At 41.9% G+C, this 19,618-nt stretch overlaps 1 protein-coding gene across 1 annotated transcript in view; it reads left to right on the top strand.

The window, feature by feature from the left end:
• The window catches only part of MAML2 (mastermind like transcriptional coactivator 2), a 423,598-nt gene that overhangs the window by 269,963 nt on the left and 134,017 nt on the right, over positions 1–19,618 (top strand). Inside the window, exon 2 of the mRNA XM_027849354.1 lies at positions 14,877–16,454. Within this exon, the coding sequence (XP_027705155.1) occupies positions 14,877–16,454 (1,578 nt within the window). The remainder of the gene's footprint in view (positions 1–14,876; positions 16,455–19,618) is intronic.

Below are 19,618 nucleotides of genomic sequence, written 5' to 3'. Positions count from 1 at the left end.
GAGAAGTATATATAAAAAACATCTACAACATAAAGTAAATAAATATAAACACAAAGTAGTTAAATACAAAGTATGTTATGGGGTTCTTTACAAACATCTAACTTCAGCCTTAACAACAGCCCTGTGCTACCAGTAAGTAATATGTATTATTACCCCCATTTTCTAAATACAGAAAATCCAAGGTATCAACTGAATTCTCCGCCCTCCTATAACCAATAGGTATTAAAGGCAAGATTTGAACCCAGGTCTTCCTATCTCCGAGTCCAGTGCTCTTGCCTTTATGCCAAGCTGAGTAAAGGCAAATGCAAAGACAAGGGACTAAAGAGAATGAGTCACAGTTAGGCCAGGGTGGGTACTTTTTGAAAAACTGGGGCTTGGGGGCAGCTAGGTGGAGCAGTGGATAGAGCAGGAGGACCTGAGTTCAAATGTGGCCTCAGATACATAACACTCACTAGCTGTGTGACTGTGGGCAAGTCACTTAACCCCAGTTGCCTCACCAAAAACAAAACAAACAAACAAACAAAAAAACTGGGACTTGGAGTCAAAAGATAATAATCCTGAGACAGGTAAAGTGAAACAAAGTGTTCCAGGACTGGTGATGAAGGTCTCTGTTATATCAATCTTGCTGGCATCCTGCATTGAAAGAAATTTGCGAAGTTGTCCTCAGAGATCTCGCTCAGTCTAAATTTGCCCCATGTTATTTCTAAAAAGCAAATGAAAGAAACTGTCAGGCCCTTTTTTGAGGATTAGGCATTTCTTCTGTTAAGACTGGGCTTTGGGGGCAGGTAGGTGGTGCAGTGGATAGAACATCAGCCCTGAAGTCAGAAGGACCTAAGTTCAAATCCAGCCTCAGACTAAACACTTGACACTTACAAGTTGAGTGACCTTGGGCAAATCACTTAACCCCAAATGCCTAAAAAAAAAAAAAGACTGGGCTTTTAATATTTTCAGCTGACTTGTTAACCCTGTAAAGAGTTGATGTTCTCCTTGTAAGGATGGTGCAGGATGCCCTCTTTTACACACTCCATTATCGCTATGCACATTCATCATGCCGCTTGGTATTTCTTTCTCATCAGGATTCAATCAGCAAATAGTTGAATTTCCCAAAACTTGCATCAGTTTACTCTTCACACACTATTTCAAGAGAATAGCCATTGATGTGAATTTCAGGAACAGTTCATCTCAAGGCACTGTGACATGTTGATGGTCAGAGAGAGCTTTCAAGGCCAACATAAGCACTCTTCAGAAAATACATAGAGGCTTTGGTATGAAGAGGGGAGGTCTTTTAAGCCTACTTGTTTGGACAGAATAATCAACAGGCTTCTGTCTGATTTTACAACTTCAACCTATTTAATGGTCTTTTTCCTTTGCATTTTGGGTTGGGCTTCCTGCCTTCTTCTCTCCCCTCACTTTCAAAAAATATAGCTGCTTATGAAGTATGCTGATTTGTCAGGTAAAGACCTCCACTCAGGGAGATAATTACATGGCTACAGCAAGTTAGATCAAAGCTTAGCTATTGTTATGGCAGGGGCCACTTGCTTCAAAGAGCTAAACTGGGAACAATATAACATAGAGGCACTTCCTTCTCCCCCACCCCCTTTTAATCCCACATTTAAATTAGCCAGATCCCTTTTTTCCCCCCTGTAAATATATGGCAAGTGGTGGGAGTCTAATGTCTTGGTTATCGTTTCAGCCTTAGACATTCATGGAAGAGCCAGGGAACAGCCCCATCTGTTAGGCCAGTTTCTGATTTCAGGGGAATAGAGGTTTAACAAACTGGGCCAGAGTATATCAATTTTTTTTTCAGTTGCAACCAAATCTCTCTGCAAAGCTCTTCGTGTTTCATGGAGCTAGTTAAGCAATTTCCCCCAGATGAGTCTTTGATGTTAAAATAAACACAGACTGGGAGTGAAAGCTAAGGCACGCTCTAAAGAGCCTCTGTCTATACAGTTCAGAGTCGTCAGGGCTGAGGGAAAGAGGAGAGAAAACACACATCAACAGCTCACTGCATGGGGAACATAGATACCGTTGCTATAAGAGAAATGTCTCTTTAAACGTTTCGTGACATCAGGGCCAGAAACATCAAAGGGCGGGGTTGGTGCTCTCAGGTGCTTTGCCAGGACTACCCTTCTCAATGCAGCTTCTCTTTCCTTTGTCCTGGAGTTAGAGCTAAGCCTAGAGCTATCATAGCCCTTTCAAAAGGTCAGATAGCCCAGTCTCCTGTTTCTAGGCATGAATGCATTTAAACTAGCCAAGTCCTAGCCTAGGCAAGCAAAATTCAAAGTAGAGTTTGTTTTGTTGTGTTTTGTTTGGGGGTTTGGAGTTTTTATTTTCCAAAATTTTCTTGTGAATTAGTGAAACCATGCATAGGTACTGCATCATGGCAGAGAGAACATTGCATTTGGGGTGTAAAGACCCAGGTTAGAGTCCTGACTTTGCTACTTTGTTACCTCTGAGACTTTGACTAAGTCACATGACCCTCCTGGACCTCAGTTTCTTTGACTGTGAATGAGGGAAGTTGAACTAGATGATTCTAAGGCCCTTTCAAACTCTGGACCTATGTTTCCTTGATCTCAGGACCTCCCAGGGCTACACCATAAATGGCATTTACTGGGTTGCAAACACATAATGGTAATGGACTAGAAACAAGATAATCCTTGTTAGGTACTTTCTGCCTTATTGGAAGAGGCCCTTTATTTATATTACCGTGTGTGATGCCCCATAGTATATTTAAGAGCTTTTTAAAGGGGCATTGCAGTAAATGAACAGTAAGTAAAACTCTAAATAAGCCATCTCCATTTCTGTCCTTGACTATCACTCTTTAAACTGAAATTATGAGTGTCAGAGAGTGGGTGACACAAGAGAGTAGGAAAGGGGAATGAGCCATTCATTTGTAGGGTGCTCCTTTGAAGTCAATCCAATAAGGCAGTGAATGAAAACCATTATTCCTGGTTAATTGGTGGGTTTCCTGTGTGACTTTGTTTCAGGCCAATCCCTTGGGGACAACCCGGCACCCAGGGCTTCCTCTTTTGCTTAGCAGTAATTGGTAGAAAGCAGGAGCTGACCGGGTTTCAGTCTATCCTTCCCTTTCAATCCTTACTTGGCCCCAGCTGAGCAGGGCTAAGGTACCTTGGCAGAAGAATGGGAAAGAGTACGGCATTGTTCTATGGAAGAACTCAAAATCTCATAGAATCAAAAAATCTTAAGGATAGAAGGCCACCTCTTTCAACCCATACCTGAAGAAGGATTTCCTCTACAACATTGTCAACAAGTGCTAGGGATAAAAAGAAAGGCAAAAGACGGTCCCTACTTTCTAGGAGTTCACAATCTAATGGAGGAAACAACATACAAACTACAATGTACAAACAAGACATACGGTATAAGAATCTTGGGCAAAAAATGAGTCACAATGAAAGTATTTCATGGATAGTGGATCTGATTTTTTTGGGCTTATATAGGAAAAAAAGTTCCAATTTTTTTTCCTGCTAAACACGGTGGAGCTAATTTAGAATGATAGGTCTTGAGTTCCTTGATTTTCTCGCATTGCTACAACTGATTGAGATGACTAAGCATGGAGTCAACAGTTAGTCACAGATGGTTAGAACTATTGGCTCTGAGATAGTGTTGAAAGTAGACACCTCAATGGTTCCTCTTCAGATTGTTGCTTTCTGCCTTTATCATTGTCATTCCCAAAGCAAGACTAGAAAATATTTGATCTAATTAACAACTAACGAGATTTAAGTTGGTTAGTTTGTATGTTTTAATAAGCTATAGTACTTTTTAAAAATATCCATCAAGATCTTCTACAAAACAGATTTTGTATAAGCATTTCTTTTAATTGCTTGGGTTTTAGCCATATCTTGTCGTGGGTTAATGAATGCTTATTGACTGAATGACTGAGTGATTGATTGATGGGGACCATTGAAATCATAGGACAAAGAGTAGGAAGGAAACTTTGAAGTTCTCCTTGGATTTATAGTGCTGTCTTTGGTTCCTAAAGACTTGCTTATTTGTATAAGTATAGGTTCAGTGTATGAACAGATCACATAGATATTTGTTCAGAGGCTGAATGGGGCCCTTTTTTATCCCTATTATAATATAAGTAGTCTTCTATGTGAAGTGAAAGGAACCTTGGACCTCCCAATATTCCTTGAAGAACTGTACAAAGCCACGAAGTACTGGTTTCAATGGAAGGAAAGAGATTTTTTTTTTTCTCATGGCTCTAGGCTGTAGACTTTCACCCCTACCCTTAACTCCTAGGGTTAGAAGAAAACAAATACTCAGAACAAAACTCTACACTAACCATCAAGTCTCCTGTGGGTTCAAGATGAGTATCTCTGGGCACCTGCTTCCTCCTAAGCCACAGTGTCCTAGATCTCAATTGAAAAGGAGAGCCCAGTTTCCTTATGCCCTGACATCCATTCAATCAAAAACAATTGAATGGTGGGTGGAGTCTAATGGACTAGTGTCACTGGGTTTGGAGCTCAGAGATGTGCCTTTTCCTTACAACTCTGCCATCTTAGCAATCTTGGGCAAGTCATTTGCCATTGGCGGCTTTAGGAGGTCCCTTCATATTTTACATTATATAAATCTTTGGGTTCTGTGTGTCTAGCACAATGCTAGTTGTGGGGGGGGGGGGGGGAGCGGTGCAGGGAACAAAAGATTAGAGTCCCTATTCTTAAGGACTTTAGAGTTCAGTTGGAAAGATGAGACAGACAAATAAAAATAATAATCAATAAGACAAGTAAATCGAAGTGCCAAATAAGTAGCAGTTACAGGTGCAGAGTAGCTGCTGAGAATAAGAATGCCAAGATCCCACATTTGACAAAATGTGAGGAAAAACATTTGGAAGATCTGGACTCAACCACAGGAGGTGGCCAGGGCTGTGTAACAGGCAGTGCAGAGGGGGAAATCACCTTCCAGGAGAAACAGATCAGTGAAGTCTAAGAACTGCCATTCAGTGCCAGTGTTTCCCACTGTAGCAGAAGGAACCTGTGCTGAGTGGAAAGTCTGTTGTAGCGAGTGGCTATGTCTCTGTACTGAGTTCAGAGATGAGGAGGAAATGCTTTCCAGTGCAGAAGCAATTGCAGAAGCTAGGAGTGGTCATGTCCCTATAAAGACCCAATGACTTAGGGAACTGTCTGAGGCAGAAAGCCCATATGCAAATGTTGCAGCACTTTAGCTAGTGATTGACAGCAGACTCATAGAAAATGCCTATTGTATAAGCACCAGAATGACCTTTGACAGTGGTGATCTTCAGAATGGCTATCTTAGCAAGTGCAAGTTTGAAGCATCATTGAGATAGGTTATTTGCATGCCAAGTCAGCTGCAATCAAGGAAGAACACCAAGAGTGGTCATGGGATGCCATCCCTATTCATCTTCATGTGTGAGTCGGTATAATCCTGGAGTTTCTTTCCTTGGGATTCAGAATCCAGAAGATTAGTCCTTTCCTTCTGTGTTGTGACAGAATGAGCATCCCTGGTCAGAGAACTGTCTGACTTGCCTGAGTATGGGTAGTAGGAGCAAGCTAAGGGAATAACCCAGCCTTCTCAGGTCACAATGAGAATTATCTTATGATCAGATTGGCGCCAGGCTCTGCTGAGTTAGCAAATGCCTGAACATCGTTCATAGAATCACAGAATCTCAGGGTCCATCTAGACTAATCTATAATAATAGAACTAACTGACATTTATTATTATATTAAATATTTATTATTTATATTTAGCCTTCAGGTTTGCAAAGCACATTTTGAACACAAAAATCTTCTTTACAAAATGCATGACAAGTGATCAGCCGTTCTTTGTTTGAAGAACTTAAGTGAAGGGATATCCACTATCTCTTGAGGCAGCCCATTTCATTCTGGGATAGATCTAATTGTTAGGAAGCTTTTCCTTACCACAATCCTGAATTTGCTTCTTTACAATTTCCACCCATTATTATGAACTCTGCACTCTGGGGCCAAGCCACACAGGTCTATCCTTTTCTTCACTTGACAACCCTTCAAGTACATGAAGAGAGCTATCACATCCTCTCTCCTTTAAGTTTCCTCCTCTCCATATTAGGCATACCAGTTTCTGTCAGCCACACATGACTTGGATTCAAGGTCCTTCATTATGCTGGTTGCTGTCCCCTGGATACTCTTAACTTTTCAATGTCCTTGCTAAGATGTGACACACAGACTGAAAACAATACTCTGAACAGGGCAAAATATAGTGGGATTATTATCTCCCAAGTCCTGGAATTAAGGCTCTCTTGATTCAGCCTAAGATCATGTTACCTTTGTAACATCTCTCACATATGCCCTCTTCTCTTTGGCACTGCCACCACCCTGGCACAGGCCCTCATCACCTCACTTATAGACTATGACAGTAGCCTGCTGGTTAATCCTCATTGACTTAAATCTTTCTCTGCTCCATTCCATCCTCCATTCAGCTGTCCCATTCATCTTCCTAAAACATAGATCTGACCATGTCACCATACCACCACCATTCAATAAACTCCAGTGCCTTCCTATCAACTCCACAATCAAATATAAAAGCCTCTGGTGGCATTTAGTGCTCTTCAAACCTGGACCCCTCCTAGCTTGCGTTTTTCTTCCGCTTTACTGAGCCCCTCCATACTCTAATCCAATGACACTGGCCTCCTGGCTGTTCCTTGCACAAGAAACTCCATCTCCCAACTTCGCATATTAACTGTTGTCCCCCATGCCTGAAATTCTCTTCCTCTTCATCTCTGCCTCCCGCCCTCCCTGGTTTTCCACTGTTGATTGTCTCATTTACTTTTATATAGCCTGTTTGTCCATAGTTGTTTGCATGCTATCTCTCCCATTGGACTATGAGCTCTTGGAAAGCAGGGACTATTTTGGCCATTCTTTGTGTCCTAAGTGCTTAGAACAGTTTCTAGTCCATAGTGAGTGCTTCATAAACTCAGATTGACTTGTTTAGCTTTCTTGGTTTCAATATCACTCTGATACTTTACAGTCAACCTGGAGTAATTTTTAGAACCCCCAGATCTTTCTCAGGCAAGCTGCTGTCTAATCATCCCTCTCCTATCTCATACCTGTGAAGCTGAATTTTTAAAACTTAAGTGTAAAACTTTATGCTCATCCCTATTAAATTAATCTTAGTAGACTGATCTACTATTCTCTGCTGTCAGGGTCTTTTTTCAATCTGACTCTTATCCAGTGTATTCCCTATCCTCAGATTTGTATCATCTACATTTGACAAGAATTCCTACTATGCCTTTGTCTAAGTCACTGATAAAAGTGTTAAACAGTAGAGGGCCTAGCATGGATACCCAGGGAACTTCACTGGAGACCTTCCAAGTCAAGAGGAGGGAAGGGACTAAGCATTTATTTAGTACCTGCTATGTGCCAGACACTGTAATAAGTGCTTTAACAAATATTATTTCATTTGATTCTCACAACAACCCTGTGAGGTAGGTACTTTTAATATCCTCATTTTACAGATGAGAAAACAGAGGCAAACAAGTTAAGTGACTTGCCCAGGGTCACACAGCTAATAAGTGTCTAAGGCCAGATTTAAGCTCAGATCTTCCTGCCTCCAGGCCCAACACTCTATCCACTGTACCACCAGTTGCATTTTGGCATGTAAGAGGAAGAAGTAAGGATGGGCTGCATTCCAGGCATGGGAAACAGCCTATGCAAAGGCATGGAGACCTGAGATGATTAAATGTCATACAGAGAAGAGCAAGTAAGCAATCTGACTGGACCATTAAGTACATGAAAAGAAATAATGTATTATAAACTGGAAAGGTGGGTTAGAACCAGCTTGTGAAAGATGGCATGAAATTTTTACCTCTGGGATGAAGTTAAGTGCCATAAATCATCTTTAGGGCTGGCCCCATTGTAATGTCATCTAGTACTAAGCCTTAGCCATCTTTTCCCAGTCTATTTCCAAAGTGAACTAGATTATTTCATCTTTAATTACTCTTCTAGCTTGGAATCCTATATTCTGATATAAACTGTTAAAGGCTTCACACTCTTCCTTAGAAAGTTCCTAAGGTTGAGGAATATCAATTTTAAAATGAGAACTACAACAGGCACCTCCAGCAGTTCAGTTCCATGAACACTATGTTTAGACTGGGAAGAAGGGTCAGGAAATGCTGACCATAAGGTAATTGGACTTCCTAGAATCAGGCCAAAGAGGAAGTTTGGTGTGATGCCTCCCTCCATGCTGGAAAGGCAAAAAATGAATCACAGGAAGGGGCAATTGACCAGGTCAGGTTCAATTAGTTGATGAGTAGAATGTAAGATGCTTGAGGGCATGGACCGTTTTCATCTTTGTCTTTGTATTCCCGTTTCTCTAGCACTGGGCCTTACACAACAAATGTTTGTTGAATTAAATTAAATATGAGTAAAATGGTCTAAGAATTAAACATAGTGTAAGATTGGGCCCTTTTTTACTGTTTTCGTACATAATGTGACCCATGGACCAAATGATGACTTTTCTCTGAGGCATCCCCTTCATGTAGGACTTCAGAGTAGACAATGGAGTGCTTTTAGTTAGTGGAAAGAGAGGGGAAGGCCTGAAGTCTTGTGTAATAACCCTGTTTTTAAATCAGTTCAGGAAGTTTGTGTCTCAAGTATTTTGGAAGACTGAGGGGGTTTCAAAGCTGTTTCAAAATTAACATTTCACTGAGAAAAATCACTCCTGATTTCACCTTTGAGCTGAGGCCATTTTCTCTGCAGGCCTATCTGTCCCCTAATTTGCCAGCCCTTCGTTCCTCTCATGCTGCCAGAGCCACTGGGGAGTGTATAACCAGAAGGACTCTCACGCCAAAATGGAGGATTTGAAATAACACTGAGATGTTCAACTAGGAGAACAAAGATGACAGTGAAAAGCAACATAGTTTATTGGTTCTGAAAAGGAAAGTACAGTGACTCATGCTTCATATGCAAACCAGATTGTACTTGTTATTCTGAAGATCACCATGAAAAAAAAAGAAAAGAAAAGAAAAGAAAAGAGAAGAAAAGAAAAACATTATTGAGTGTCTATGATCTGCCGGGCATTCTGCTGGGTGCTGGGGGAATTACAAAGATGCCTAAGATATAGACCCTGCTCTCAAGAAGTTTATAACCTAGCAGGGGAGTTATGGCATTTGCACAAATACATACAGCACAAAGGACCAGGGACTGGATCATAAGTCAGGCCTGTTGTAGACCCCAGTGTCCAGGACATAAAGAGAATACAAAGAAGATAGGATAGGGACCAGGTCTGAATTATCTTTGCATATCCCTTGGCTTGTAGCAGAGAGCTTTATACGTGGTAGGTAGCAAATTTGCTGACTGAATAAATAAATGAAACAATTCATTTGTGAGTTGATGAACAGGAAAATATTCATATTATAGGAAAGAAAAAAATAAGGGCATTTTAGGGCTAACAGGAATTGGGGACTGGGCGTGGCAAGCAATTCAGACATACCTGGGTGGAGGTTGTGCCATGAACGAGTCATGGAATGACTCCTGAGTCTTCCAGATTAGTAAAGGAAAGAAAGCAAAGGGCAGTCAGTCAATTACAAAGAATTTACTGAACACCAACAGAGCGCCCTAAACTACAGTAGGTCAGGTCACTCCTAAGGACCAGGAGAGAGAGATAAAAAGACAAGAAAAATGGTGGCAGGACATAAAACCTTGACTACAAAGGGTATTTCAATATTTTTGCACTGAACTGATTGAATTGAGTTTACATTTTAACAGGAGTCTTCTTGAGATACAATGACCTAATCCCAAAACCTGAACCTCTAATATTGGAACTTCAGAAGAGTGAGGGAAAGATTTCAGGATAGATGAGTCTTTCTGGCATCATACAGTGTTATAGGCAGCTGCCTCCTTCATCTATGCATAAGGCTGGCCCTAGTTATCTCTCAGACGATGAGCTCCTAAAGAGCAGAGGCAAAGTTCTCTTTGAATAATGCCTTCCATAAGGAGGGTCTGAATAATTGCTATTAATTATGACAATAATTAGAACTTGTCTGGTTGTGGGACTATTTTCTATAATATCACCAAGGAACTTTGCCAGCCATGAGAACCATCATCTAGCTTTGATATTACATAGTTTAACAATTCTTCTACCTAAAAGCATATGTGATGACCCAGATTTTGCCAATGCCTTGGATGCTTTCCGAGATGGGCAGTTTATAAGAATTGTGGACTCATAGGAAGATAGATCCAGGATCAGGGCATAGTGGTACATGCCTGTAATTCTTGCTACTAGAGTCCATGGATGATGGGTCCCTTGAGTTCAGGAATTCCAAACTATAATAGGGCTAAGCCAATCAGGTTTCCACACTAACTCACCAATATAGTGAGCTCCTAGGAGTGAGGGGAGGAGGAGAGGAGTGGAGACCCATACTGGCTCAGAAACAGAACAAGTCAAAGTTTACATGTCATGGATCTGTGAGTAGCCACTGCACTTCCAGCCTAGGAGAGGTAGGGAAAAGGGAGGAAAGAGGGACTTGGAGGGAGAAAAGAAGGCAGAGATAGAAATAAAAGGAGGAAGGGGGAAGAGAGAGTTGGGGAAAAGAGAGACAGAGAGAAAGAATCCGGTTGGCTTGCCCGCTTTATTTTGCAGGTGAGGAAACAGAATTTCAGAGAAGAAGTGAGACTCGAGGTCATATACTGAGTCAGTGGAAAAGGTCAGATCTCCTGCCTCCAAGTCCATTGCTTCTTCCACTATGTGACTAGCAAAAGTCACATGAGCACTTTCAAACTACTGGGGTACTAGGCAAACAGGAATTTGTTTAATGGGGGCCTGGTGACTTGAAAGAGTTAAGGCTGCTTCCTGGGTGCCTCACTTACAACCCAGGGAGTGGCTAAAGCAATGGGAGAATCTGGATGAACAGGTTTTCTCATGGCAGAGGAGAAATAAATCAAAGGCTGATAACCCAAGCACCAACTAAGGAATTTACCACCCCTCTGTTTGTTCTTTGTGGGAACAGTTATGGGTTCTGTCCATCTGCTCAGTGGCAGAATGGCTCTGAGTACATGAGGCTTAACAGAGAGCAAAAACTCTTTAAGATTTGCAAATCAGTAGTACAGGTATTCTTATCTCCTCTTTACAGATAAGGAAACTGGGTCTCAGAAGGCTAAATGACTTGCCCCAAGTCATCCTACTAATACTAAAGACAGGATTCAATGCTGTTTTTCTCCTGGCTCCAAGTTCATCTCCCTTTCCACTACACCACCTGGATTTTCTCAAGCAGTCAATAAGGATTTAATTAATACCCACTAGGTCCCAGACAGTGTTCTAAGCACTGGGGATAAAAAAAAAAGGCAAAGGCCAATTCCTGCCCTCAAGAGGCTCACATTCTAATGGCAGAAACAACATGCAAATGATTAGAGCAACATGAGTGGAGCCACCATAGTCTATGATGATCCCACTCCTATGTAAACAGACACCAGCTTTGCCATTCTATTGAATGTTGTAGTTTGAAGGGTCCTAGAATAGCCAGGTGAGTAGACATGGGCACAGCTTTAGATTAAGTGAAACACAGAAAGAGTCTAGGATGCAGAAAATAATCTTTACACTTGCAAATTTATGTCCATCCCCAAGTCTTTCCTGGACGTCCTCTTCCTTTAACCCTTAATCCTTCCCTGGGCATGATGGGAGCCAGAGTTATGGGCAGCTAGTGGCACAGTGGATAGGATGCTGTGCTTGGAGTCAAGAAGAACTGAGTTCAAATTCGACCTCAGGCTATCTGACCTTGAGCAAGTTACCTAACCTCAGTTTGTCTGTTTCCTCAGCTGTAAAATGGGGATAGTAATAGCACCTACCTCCCAGAGTTGTTGTGAGGATTAAATGAGGTCATAACTGTAAAGCACTTAGCATACTGCCTGGCACATAAAAAGAGCTATGTTAGCTATGTTAGCTATGATAATGATGATGACAATGAAATGAATAGTGTCTGATGTGTAATTTAAGTCCTGGTTCTGACACAGAACTTGCTGTGTATCTCATTTCATATCTCTGAGTCTCAGAATCACAGACAGTGAAGGCTGGAAGGGACCTCAACTGCCATCTCATCAATCTGCATGTGAAGGAATCACAGTACAATGTGCCTGACAAGTGGTTGTCCAGTCTTTGCTTGAGGACCTCCCCTCCGAGGAGGAGGGGAAATGCACTACTACCTTTCAAGGCAGCCCATTCCACTTTGGGACATCCCTGATTGTCACACAGTTTTTCCTGACATTGAGCCTAAATCTGTCTCATTGCAAATTCTGCCCTTTGCTCCTTATTCTGCCCTCTAGGGCTGAAAAGAACACATCTATTCATCTATTCCCTCTTCAGATATTTGGAACACAGTTACCAACCCCCAATCCCCAGTCTTCTTTTTTTTCAGGCTAAACATACCCATTTCCTTCAAACAATCCTACATCATAAACCCAAAGCCTTTCAATGTCTTTAAGTGCCTTGGTTATCCTCCCCTGGACACTTGCCAGCTTATCAATGTACATAGAGCATTGATTCCTTACTTGGAGTCAGGAAAATCCAAGTTGAAATCTAGTCGCTGACTTTACTGGCTATGTCAATCTGGCAAGTCATTTAATCCTTCTGTGCCTCAGTTTCCTCATCTGTAATGTAATAGTACTTTTACTATCTATCCCACAAAGTTGTTCTGAGACATGACGGTTTAATATAGGTCAAAGTGTTTTGTAGTAAATTACTAAATAAATATCAGCTATTATTATATTTAGTGGTAGTAGTTGGGCAAGGAGACCACAAAGTCTTTCTGTGTTTACTGCCCTGGGTCTCTCACTGTCCAATGGAGAATGCAGATCCCGAGGTTTGAAACTGGGCCTTGCCACTTACTACAGATATTATATGGGTCTCAGTTTCTTTATTTGTAAAGTGAGGAAGTAGATTTCATTCAATGACCTCTAAAGTACCTTCAGTCTCCAAACCCTATGTCCAAGTTATGTCCTTGCAAACCATTAGGTTAAACTTTCAGAATGGAGCAGGGTCAGATCTGAGGACATGATGGGAATTAGAAGGGACTATCACCAGATCATGATTGGTAATAGAGGGGGATTTTACTCTTCTTCATATGCTCTACATTCCAGCCAAACTGGCCTACTCCATTCTTCCCAGACATCCGTCATGATGTCTCCATGCTTTTGTACAGACTGTCTTTCAGGCCTAGAATGCATTCACTCCTCATGCCCTTCTTTCTGAATCTCTACCTTCCTTCTAAGTCAAACTCAATGCCACCTTCTCTGAAAACTTTCACTGATCCCACCACTATGTTAGTACTGTCTCCCTCTTGAAATTATCTGTATTTATATTTCTGTTTATATATCATATGCTTTAGCAAGGATATAATCTCCTCAAGGACAGGACCTATTTCATTTTCTGTCTTTGTATCCCTGGTACTACCTAGTGAATCATATGTGCTTAATGAATTGAACTTAATTTAAAAAGGGGAATGGAGGCAATGAGGAAATGTCATAAATGAAGGTTGAAGGAAAAGATGGCTTGAATTTTGTGGCTGGAAAAATATCACTCTGTCCCAGATCTTATGTAATTATTTGTAAATAATTTAAATGAGCCAGCCACATTGGGAAGACCATTTTTTGATGAATGCCATTTTTGTACTTTGCTGGTCAGATCAATAAGAAGCCTTTATGAGGACCTGAGGATCAATGATGGGCATTTTCTGGCCCCTGTTAATTTGCTGATATGGGGGAATGGCCTTCAGAATCAATCCCTACAATTTTTGAAGTTCATATTACACACTCTATTAGGTTGATGAATGAAGCACTTAAAACAATTTATTTAAAGCTTCCCTCTCTTAAAGTGGTAGAAGCCACATTCTAGCTTTGATTTTGCTTATAAGGCAACACAAGAAGACAACCCTTCCCTCCCCACACCTCACCACAAGCCCATCTCTGTCCCAGGAAAATCTGTGGGGTTGTCTTACAGCTGGGAGCTTCTCACTTTGAATAAGATCTAATCTCCTAGTTGTTATAGGACATTTAAGTAAAACTATGTAGACCTTGGTGCCTAGCAGTGGAATTACAATGAGAAAAGTACATGAACAAAAGATTGAATAAGCTCCTTGGAACCCAACAGAAACTATTCAGGGTATTTATTTAAAGGGTGATTGTGATGGAGAGGTTAGAACAGGGCCTGTGAATGTGTTCTGAGTTTGTGCCCCAGGTCCCTGATTGGCTCCTTTTCTGGTCCGGGGCCAAAATGTAACCCTTCTGGCCTTCTGTGAATATGTGTGGGTGTGGAACATTTTAGAGAGAGATAGAACACTCTCTTAGCACTTTCATTAAAAGACAATGATTATCTCAATCATGATTCTAGAGGCCTGATTATGAAGGACTCTACCCACCTTGACAAAGAGGTGATAGAATAATATGCAGAATTAGACACATTTTTGGACATGACTAATATGGGAATTTGTATGTGTGTATGTATGGGTGTGTGCATGCACACTTAACTGTACTTGTTAGGAGGTTTTACTTCTTTTTTTTCAGTTTGGGGAGGGAAGGGAAGGTGGAAGGCAGAAAAAGTAAATGCTTGATAATACAAATATAATTGAATTTAAAAATGAAAAACAATATTGATGTCTACTGAGCCCTGAAATACAGAGCTCCATATGGTCCCTACCCACTGATAGAAATTTGCCCTATGATCCTCAAAATCTTTTTTTTTTTTTTTTTTGGTGCTGGTCATGCAATTGAAAGCTTTGCTACGTTTCTTACGTTTATTAATTTTTCTTCCTCATAGGCTCTTCCATGTGAAAGGCAAAAACATTCAAATGAGGAGGGCAGTATTTTGATAATGATTAGGTACAGGTTATAAGTATAATCTAATCTTTTTCTTTTTTTTTTGGTTTTCTCTTTCAGCTCCAAGGTTCCTTGAAGAGAAAGCAAGTGGTGAACCTGTCTCCAGCCAATGCCAAAAGGCCCAATGGCATTGTGGAGAACTCCTTCCTGGATATTAAGAGAATACGAGTAGGGGAAAATCTCCCTGCAGGACAAACTGGACATCATGTCAACAACGGGCAAAGCCAGTTAATGCCTATGAGCCAGGGGCCTCTGAGGAAGGCCAGCACCCTTCCAACTAGTGCCCATTCTCCTGGGAATGGTATGTATAACCTGGGACTAAAGGAGGTCAAGAAAGAACCAGGAGAGACAGTATCTTGCAGCAAACACTTGGATGGCCAGATGACACAGGAAAATATATTTCCCAACAGATATGGAGATGCCCCTGGGGAACAGATGATGATGGATCCAGAGCTCCAGGAGTTGTTTAATGAGCTGACAAATATATCTGTGCCTCCTATGAGCGACCTGGAGCTGGAAAATATGATCAATGCTACCATAAAGCAGGATGACCCATTTCATATTGATCTGGGCCAGCAGAACCAGAGAAGCACTCCAAGGCCCCCTTTGCAGATGGAGAAGATGGTGATCAAGAGCGAGTACTCACCAGGTTTGACCCAAGCCCCCGTTGGTTCCCCTCAGCTGAGGCCTCCCTCAACAGGACCTGCCTTCTCTATGGCCAGTTCTGCCCTTTCCACTTCTTCCCCGATCCCCTCGGGACCTCCAAGCCAGAATCAGCCCCAGGTTTCCTCAGGGGCAGGTAGGCCCCTGACCACCTGGCAAGAAGTCTCTCATGCCCAACAACTCAAACAAATAGCTGCCAATCGCCAGCAGCACGCCCTAATTCAGCAGCAGCAGCAGCAGCAGCAACAGCACCAGCCAAACCAGCCTTCCAGCTGGTCAGCCTTGTCCCCTGCGGTGCCTTCCCCAGGGCCATTTGGCCAGGAGAAAATTCCCAGCCCTTCCTTCCGTCAGCAACAGTTCAGCCCACAGAGCCCAGCCATCCCTGGGGTGCCAGTGAATGGAAGTCAGTCGAAAGCGATGGCCAGCTACATGTACAAAGCAAGTCCCAGCACCCAGAGCAGTCACCTAGACATCCTCATACAGCAGAAGTCTCAGGACATCAACAGAAACTTCGTGAGCAACCCTCACCCACCTTTGGAGCCGCATCACAGTAACACCAAGCCCTTGTTCCACTTTAGCTCAGAACAAGCAAACCAGCAATTGCCTTCAGTTTTGGCTTCCCAAAGCAAGCCTTCTCTCCTGCATTATACCCAGCAGCAGCAGCAGCCGCCGCCACAACACCAGCAGCAGCAGCAGCAGCAGCAGCAGCCATCACAACAGCAGCAGCAGCAGCAGCAGCCGCCACTACCACCACCTCCACCACCGCAATCACAGAGCTCAGTCGCCGCACAGCCTCCGCCGCAGCCGCCGCCGCCGCCGCCGCCGCCGCAGCAACAACCCCCACCCACCCAAACCCTGTCCACCCAGCCTCTTCTAAGGTCATCCCTGCCACTGCAGCAAAAGATCATGCTTCAGAAGATGCAGGGTCAGGCCATCTCTGGATTACCCTATGCAGTCTCTCAACAGCACAGAGCGGTAAGAGCTTTTCAATCCGACTTTCTGAGTACAAGAGTATCTATGGGTGTTCAATGCGTGTGATGCCAGGCCCAGAGCCAAAGATGGCGGAGGCTTTCCTCATTATTCAGCGGTCTGTACAAAATCCAGCCTAAGAAAAGACTTGGGGCACGTGGGGGTTGACAGGGAGGATATAATATTTGAAGGGTTGCTATGTAGAAGGGCTTTCAGATCTGTTCTGTGTAGCTCCTCCAGAAGGAAGAACTAAGAACAATGGAGAGAAATTCTAGGGAAATAGATGTTGGCTTAGTATAAGGAAGAACCTCCTAAGAAGGTCCCTTTTAGTTCTAGCTCTATGACTTATGATGTGTATGTGCATGTGTATAGACACATATATATATATATATGTATATTTATGAATTGACTACCTACAGATGCAGCAAACCCTCACTACTCACTGAAGCCAGACAAAGGCTGGATAACAATCAGTGGAGAATATTGTAGAGGGAATTCCTGCTTTCAATAAGGATTGTACTAGCTTGGTGTTGTCAAACTCAAATGGAAATGAGGACCACGAGTCTGCACACAAGAATCCCTGGTGGCCACATATTAACTTAGTTTTCAAATGCAATGTTATCTATGTTTTATTGTATTTTTATTTTTTAAAAAAGATTTCCCAATTACATTTTAAATTGGTTCATGCCCTGCTCAAGAGTGTTTCTGGCAGTCAAGCTGAATGTTTGACTTCTAGACTACATGGCCTCTGGCTCTTCCAATTTAAGCATTTTATAATCCATCATTTAGATTTTGTTTTTGTAGGAGAGTATTTTTATTTATTTTCATGGGGGAGAGTAGTGAACGTGAGCTCTTGACTGTAGAGAAGATCACATAATTATTAAAAGGATGGTTGTGAGCATTTAGAAAGAGATGTGATTGTTGCTATGAGCCAGCATGATTTCATCAAAAACAAGTCATGCCAGACTAACCTCATTTCCTTTTCTGACAGGGTTACTCATCTGGTAGATCATGGCAGTGTTGTAGATAGCTACATTCTAGCCAAGCCTTGAAAATATCTCTGATCTTATATTTGTGGAAAAAAAATATAGAGATATAGTCTAGATGATTGTAGTCAAGTGTATCTGGAATCAAGATAAGTGGCGGCATTCAAAGTATAATCACTAATGGATCAGTGTCACCTGGAAGGGAAGTCTCTAGTGGAATAGGCAGCATCTGAGATCTTTTCCAACTCCAAGATTCTGTAATTCACTGGTAGAAGAGGGAGGCACAGTGTTAATTTGGCAAGAATACAGAACTTGGTTTCATAGGGCCTGAGCTCAAATGCTGGACCTTCCACTTACTACCAGTGAGAACAAATCACTAACATCTCTGGCCTTGAGTTTCCACATCTGTAAAATGAGAGGATTGGACAGCAGGACCTCTAAGTTACCTTTTAGCCTAGAATGATCAGAATTTAGATCATTAATAAAGAGATTCTGTTATACAACAAGCTCTAGTACAGCCTTTATAAGAAGATAGTGCCCAAATATAGGCATTGTTAAAGGAATTTTATTCTACTGCCTATAGTGTACAATATGAATTTAAGTAAGAATTGACATACAAAGGGACTTTTAAGTAGAAACTCTGCCTGGGGGAAATATGTTTGAGTTCTCTCTTGGGCATTTAATTTATCAGGTCCACTAGTGGCCTACAAACGTGCAGAAAGAATATAACGTCTTCACAGCCTAACTTAAATGTATTTACTGTGTCAATCAGTCAGTCAGTATGAGTTTATTATGTATCTTCTAGGTGCTGAGCACTGTGCTGGGCACCATGGATATATTCAAAGAATGAAACGATCCCTTCTCTCAAAATGATTACATTCTAACATCACACTGCCTTTAACATACATAATGCTGAAGAAAAATTCCCCTCATACCTCGTCTGATGATACCTAGCATGTATATAGACCTTTAAGGATATAAAGTGCTTTACAGGTGTTCCACAAGCAGCATTAATGTGTTAGGTTCAAGTGATCCATCCATACCATCTCCTTTTGAAACTTCATGTCTATTCTAATCACCGCTACTCCTCTTCAGGCTCGTTCTAGCCCTATTCATCAATCTCTATCCAAAGTGTCCCCTGGAGCTACTGTACACAGAACTGTAAAGTAAACCAAGTTTGCCTTTGGCACTCAGTTTTTAGCAGCTCCCCTCCCTGCCACTGAAGTGCCCCTTTTCTAGCCCCTTTATGTGTATTACCCTTCCAGGCAGCACCCTTTTCCTCCAGGACCCCATGATGCAATGAAAAGTGTATGGGATTTGGAGTCAGAGGACCTGGATTCAAATCCCACCTCTGCCACTTACCTGTATGATCATGGGCAAGTCACTTAATCTTTCTAGGCCTCAATTTTCTTGTCTATAAAATCAGGGGGTTGAATTCCATGACCTTGAAGGTCCCTAACAGCTCTAGATCTATGTTATCAGGTTATTTGGCAGTAAGTGTTTATGAATTAATGAGATAAATAAACACTTGCTACTCCATTTGTCAGCTAATGTGTTACTGTTCTCAGGTAGTATGGTCCCAAAATACAATTGCATTCCACAATTCCTTAAGCATGCTCTTAATTAAAAAGGTACAAAAAAGGTGGCCATCGGTGGGCATCATGGCAGGCCATTTGTAGAAATACTTTGAATTGAGGTAAAGTAATACTAGGGAATTGACACCTCTCAAACCATACCCCAGAGGCATATCTCTACTTCCCTTTGCTTAAGGGGGATTGGACCAGATGAATGGATGACTAAAAATATCATTTATTAAGTGTTTATTATGTGACAGGCTCTGTGCTAAGTGCTGGAGCTAAAAATATAAAAGTGAGACAGTCCCTACCCTAAAGGCAAGACAACACATATAATGGGATATTATATGTAGAAGTGAACTTTGGCCTGGGGAGTCTCACGAATGGTGAATTAATCCACAGGCCAAAAGGAAGGGTAATGTTGATTTAATTACTGTACTCAGATCACGACATGGAAAAGAGGTCAGGGTGTTTATGCACCCAGAGAAGATGACAAAATGGCCAGAATAAACAACTGAATGAGATGTCTGGTCAGGTCTGGGGCCGCTAGATGAGTTTGTATTCATTCATCCATTAAGACATCTCAGTCCTATGGCAGGAATTCCAAAGT

The sequence above is a fragment of the Vombatus ursinus genome, unplaced genomic scaffold, assembly GCF_900497805.2.
Source record: "Vombatus ursinus unplaced genomic scaffold, bare-nosed wombat genome assembly UNPS02007344.1, whole genome shotgun sequence".
Taxonomy (NCBI): domain Eukaryota; kingdom Metazoa; phylum Chordata; class Mammalia; order Diprotodontia; family Vombatidae; genus Vombatus; species Vombatus ursinus.
Note: the sequence above shows the minus strand (reverse complement) of the source record. Positions and strands in the feature narration are given on the sequence as shown.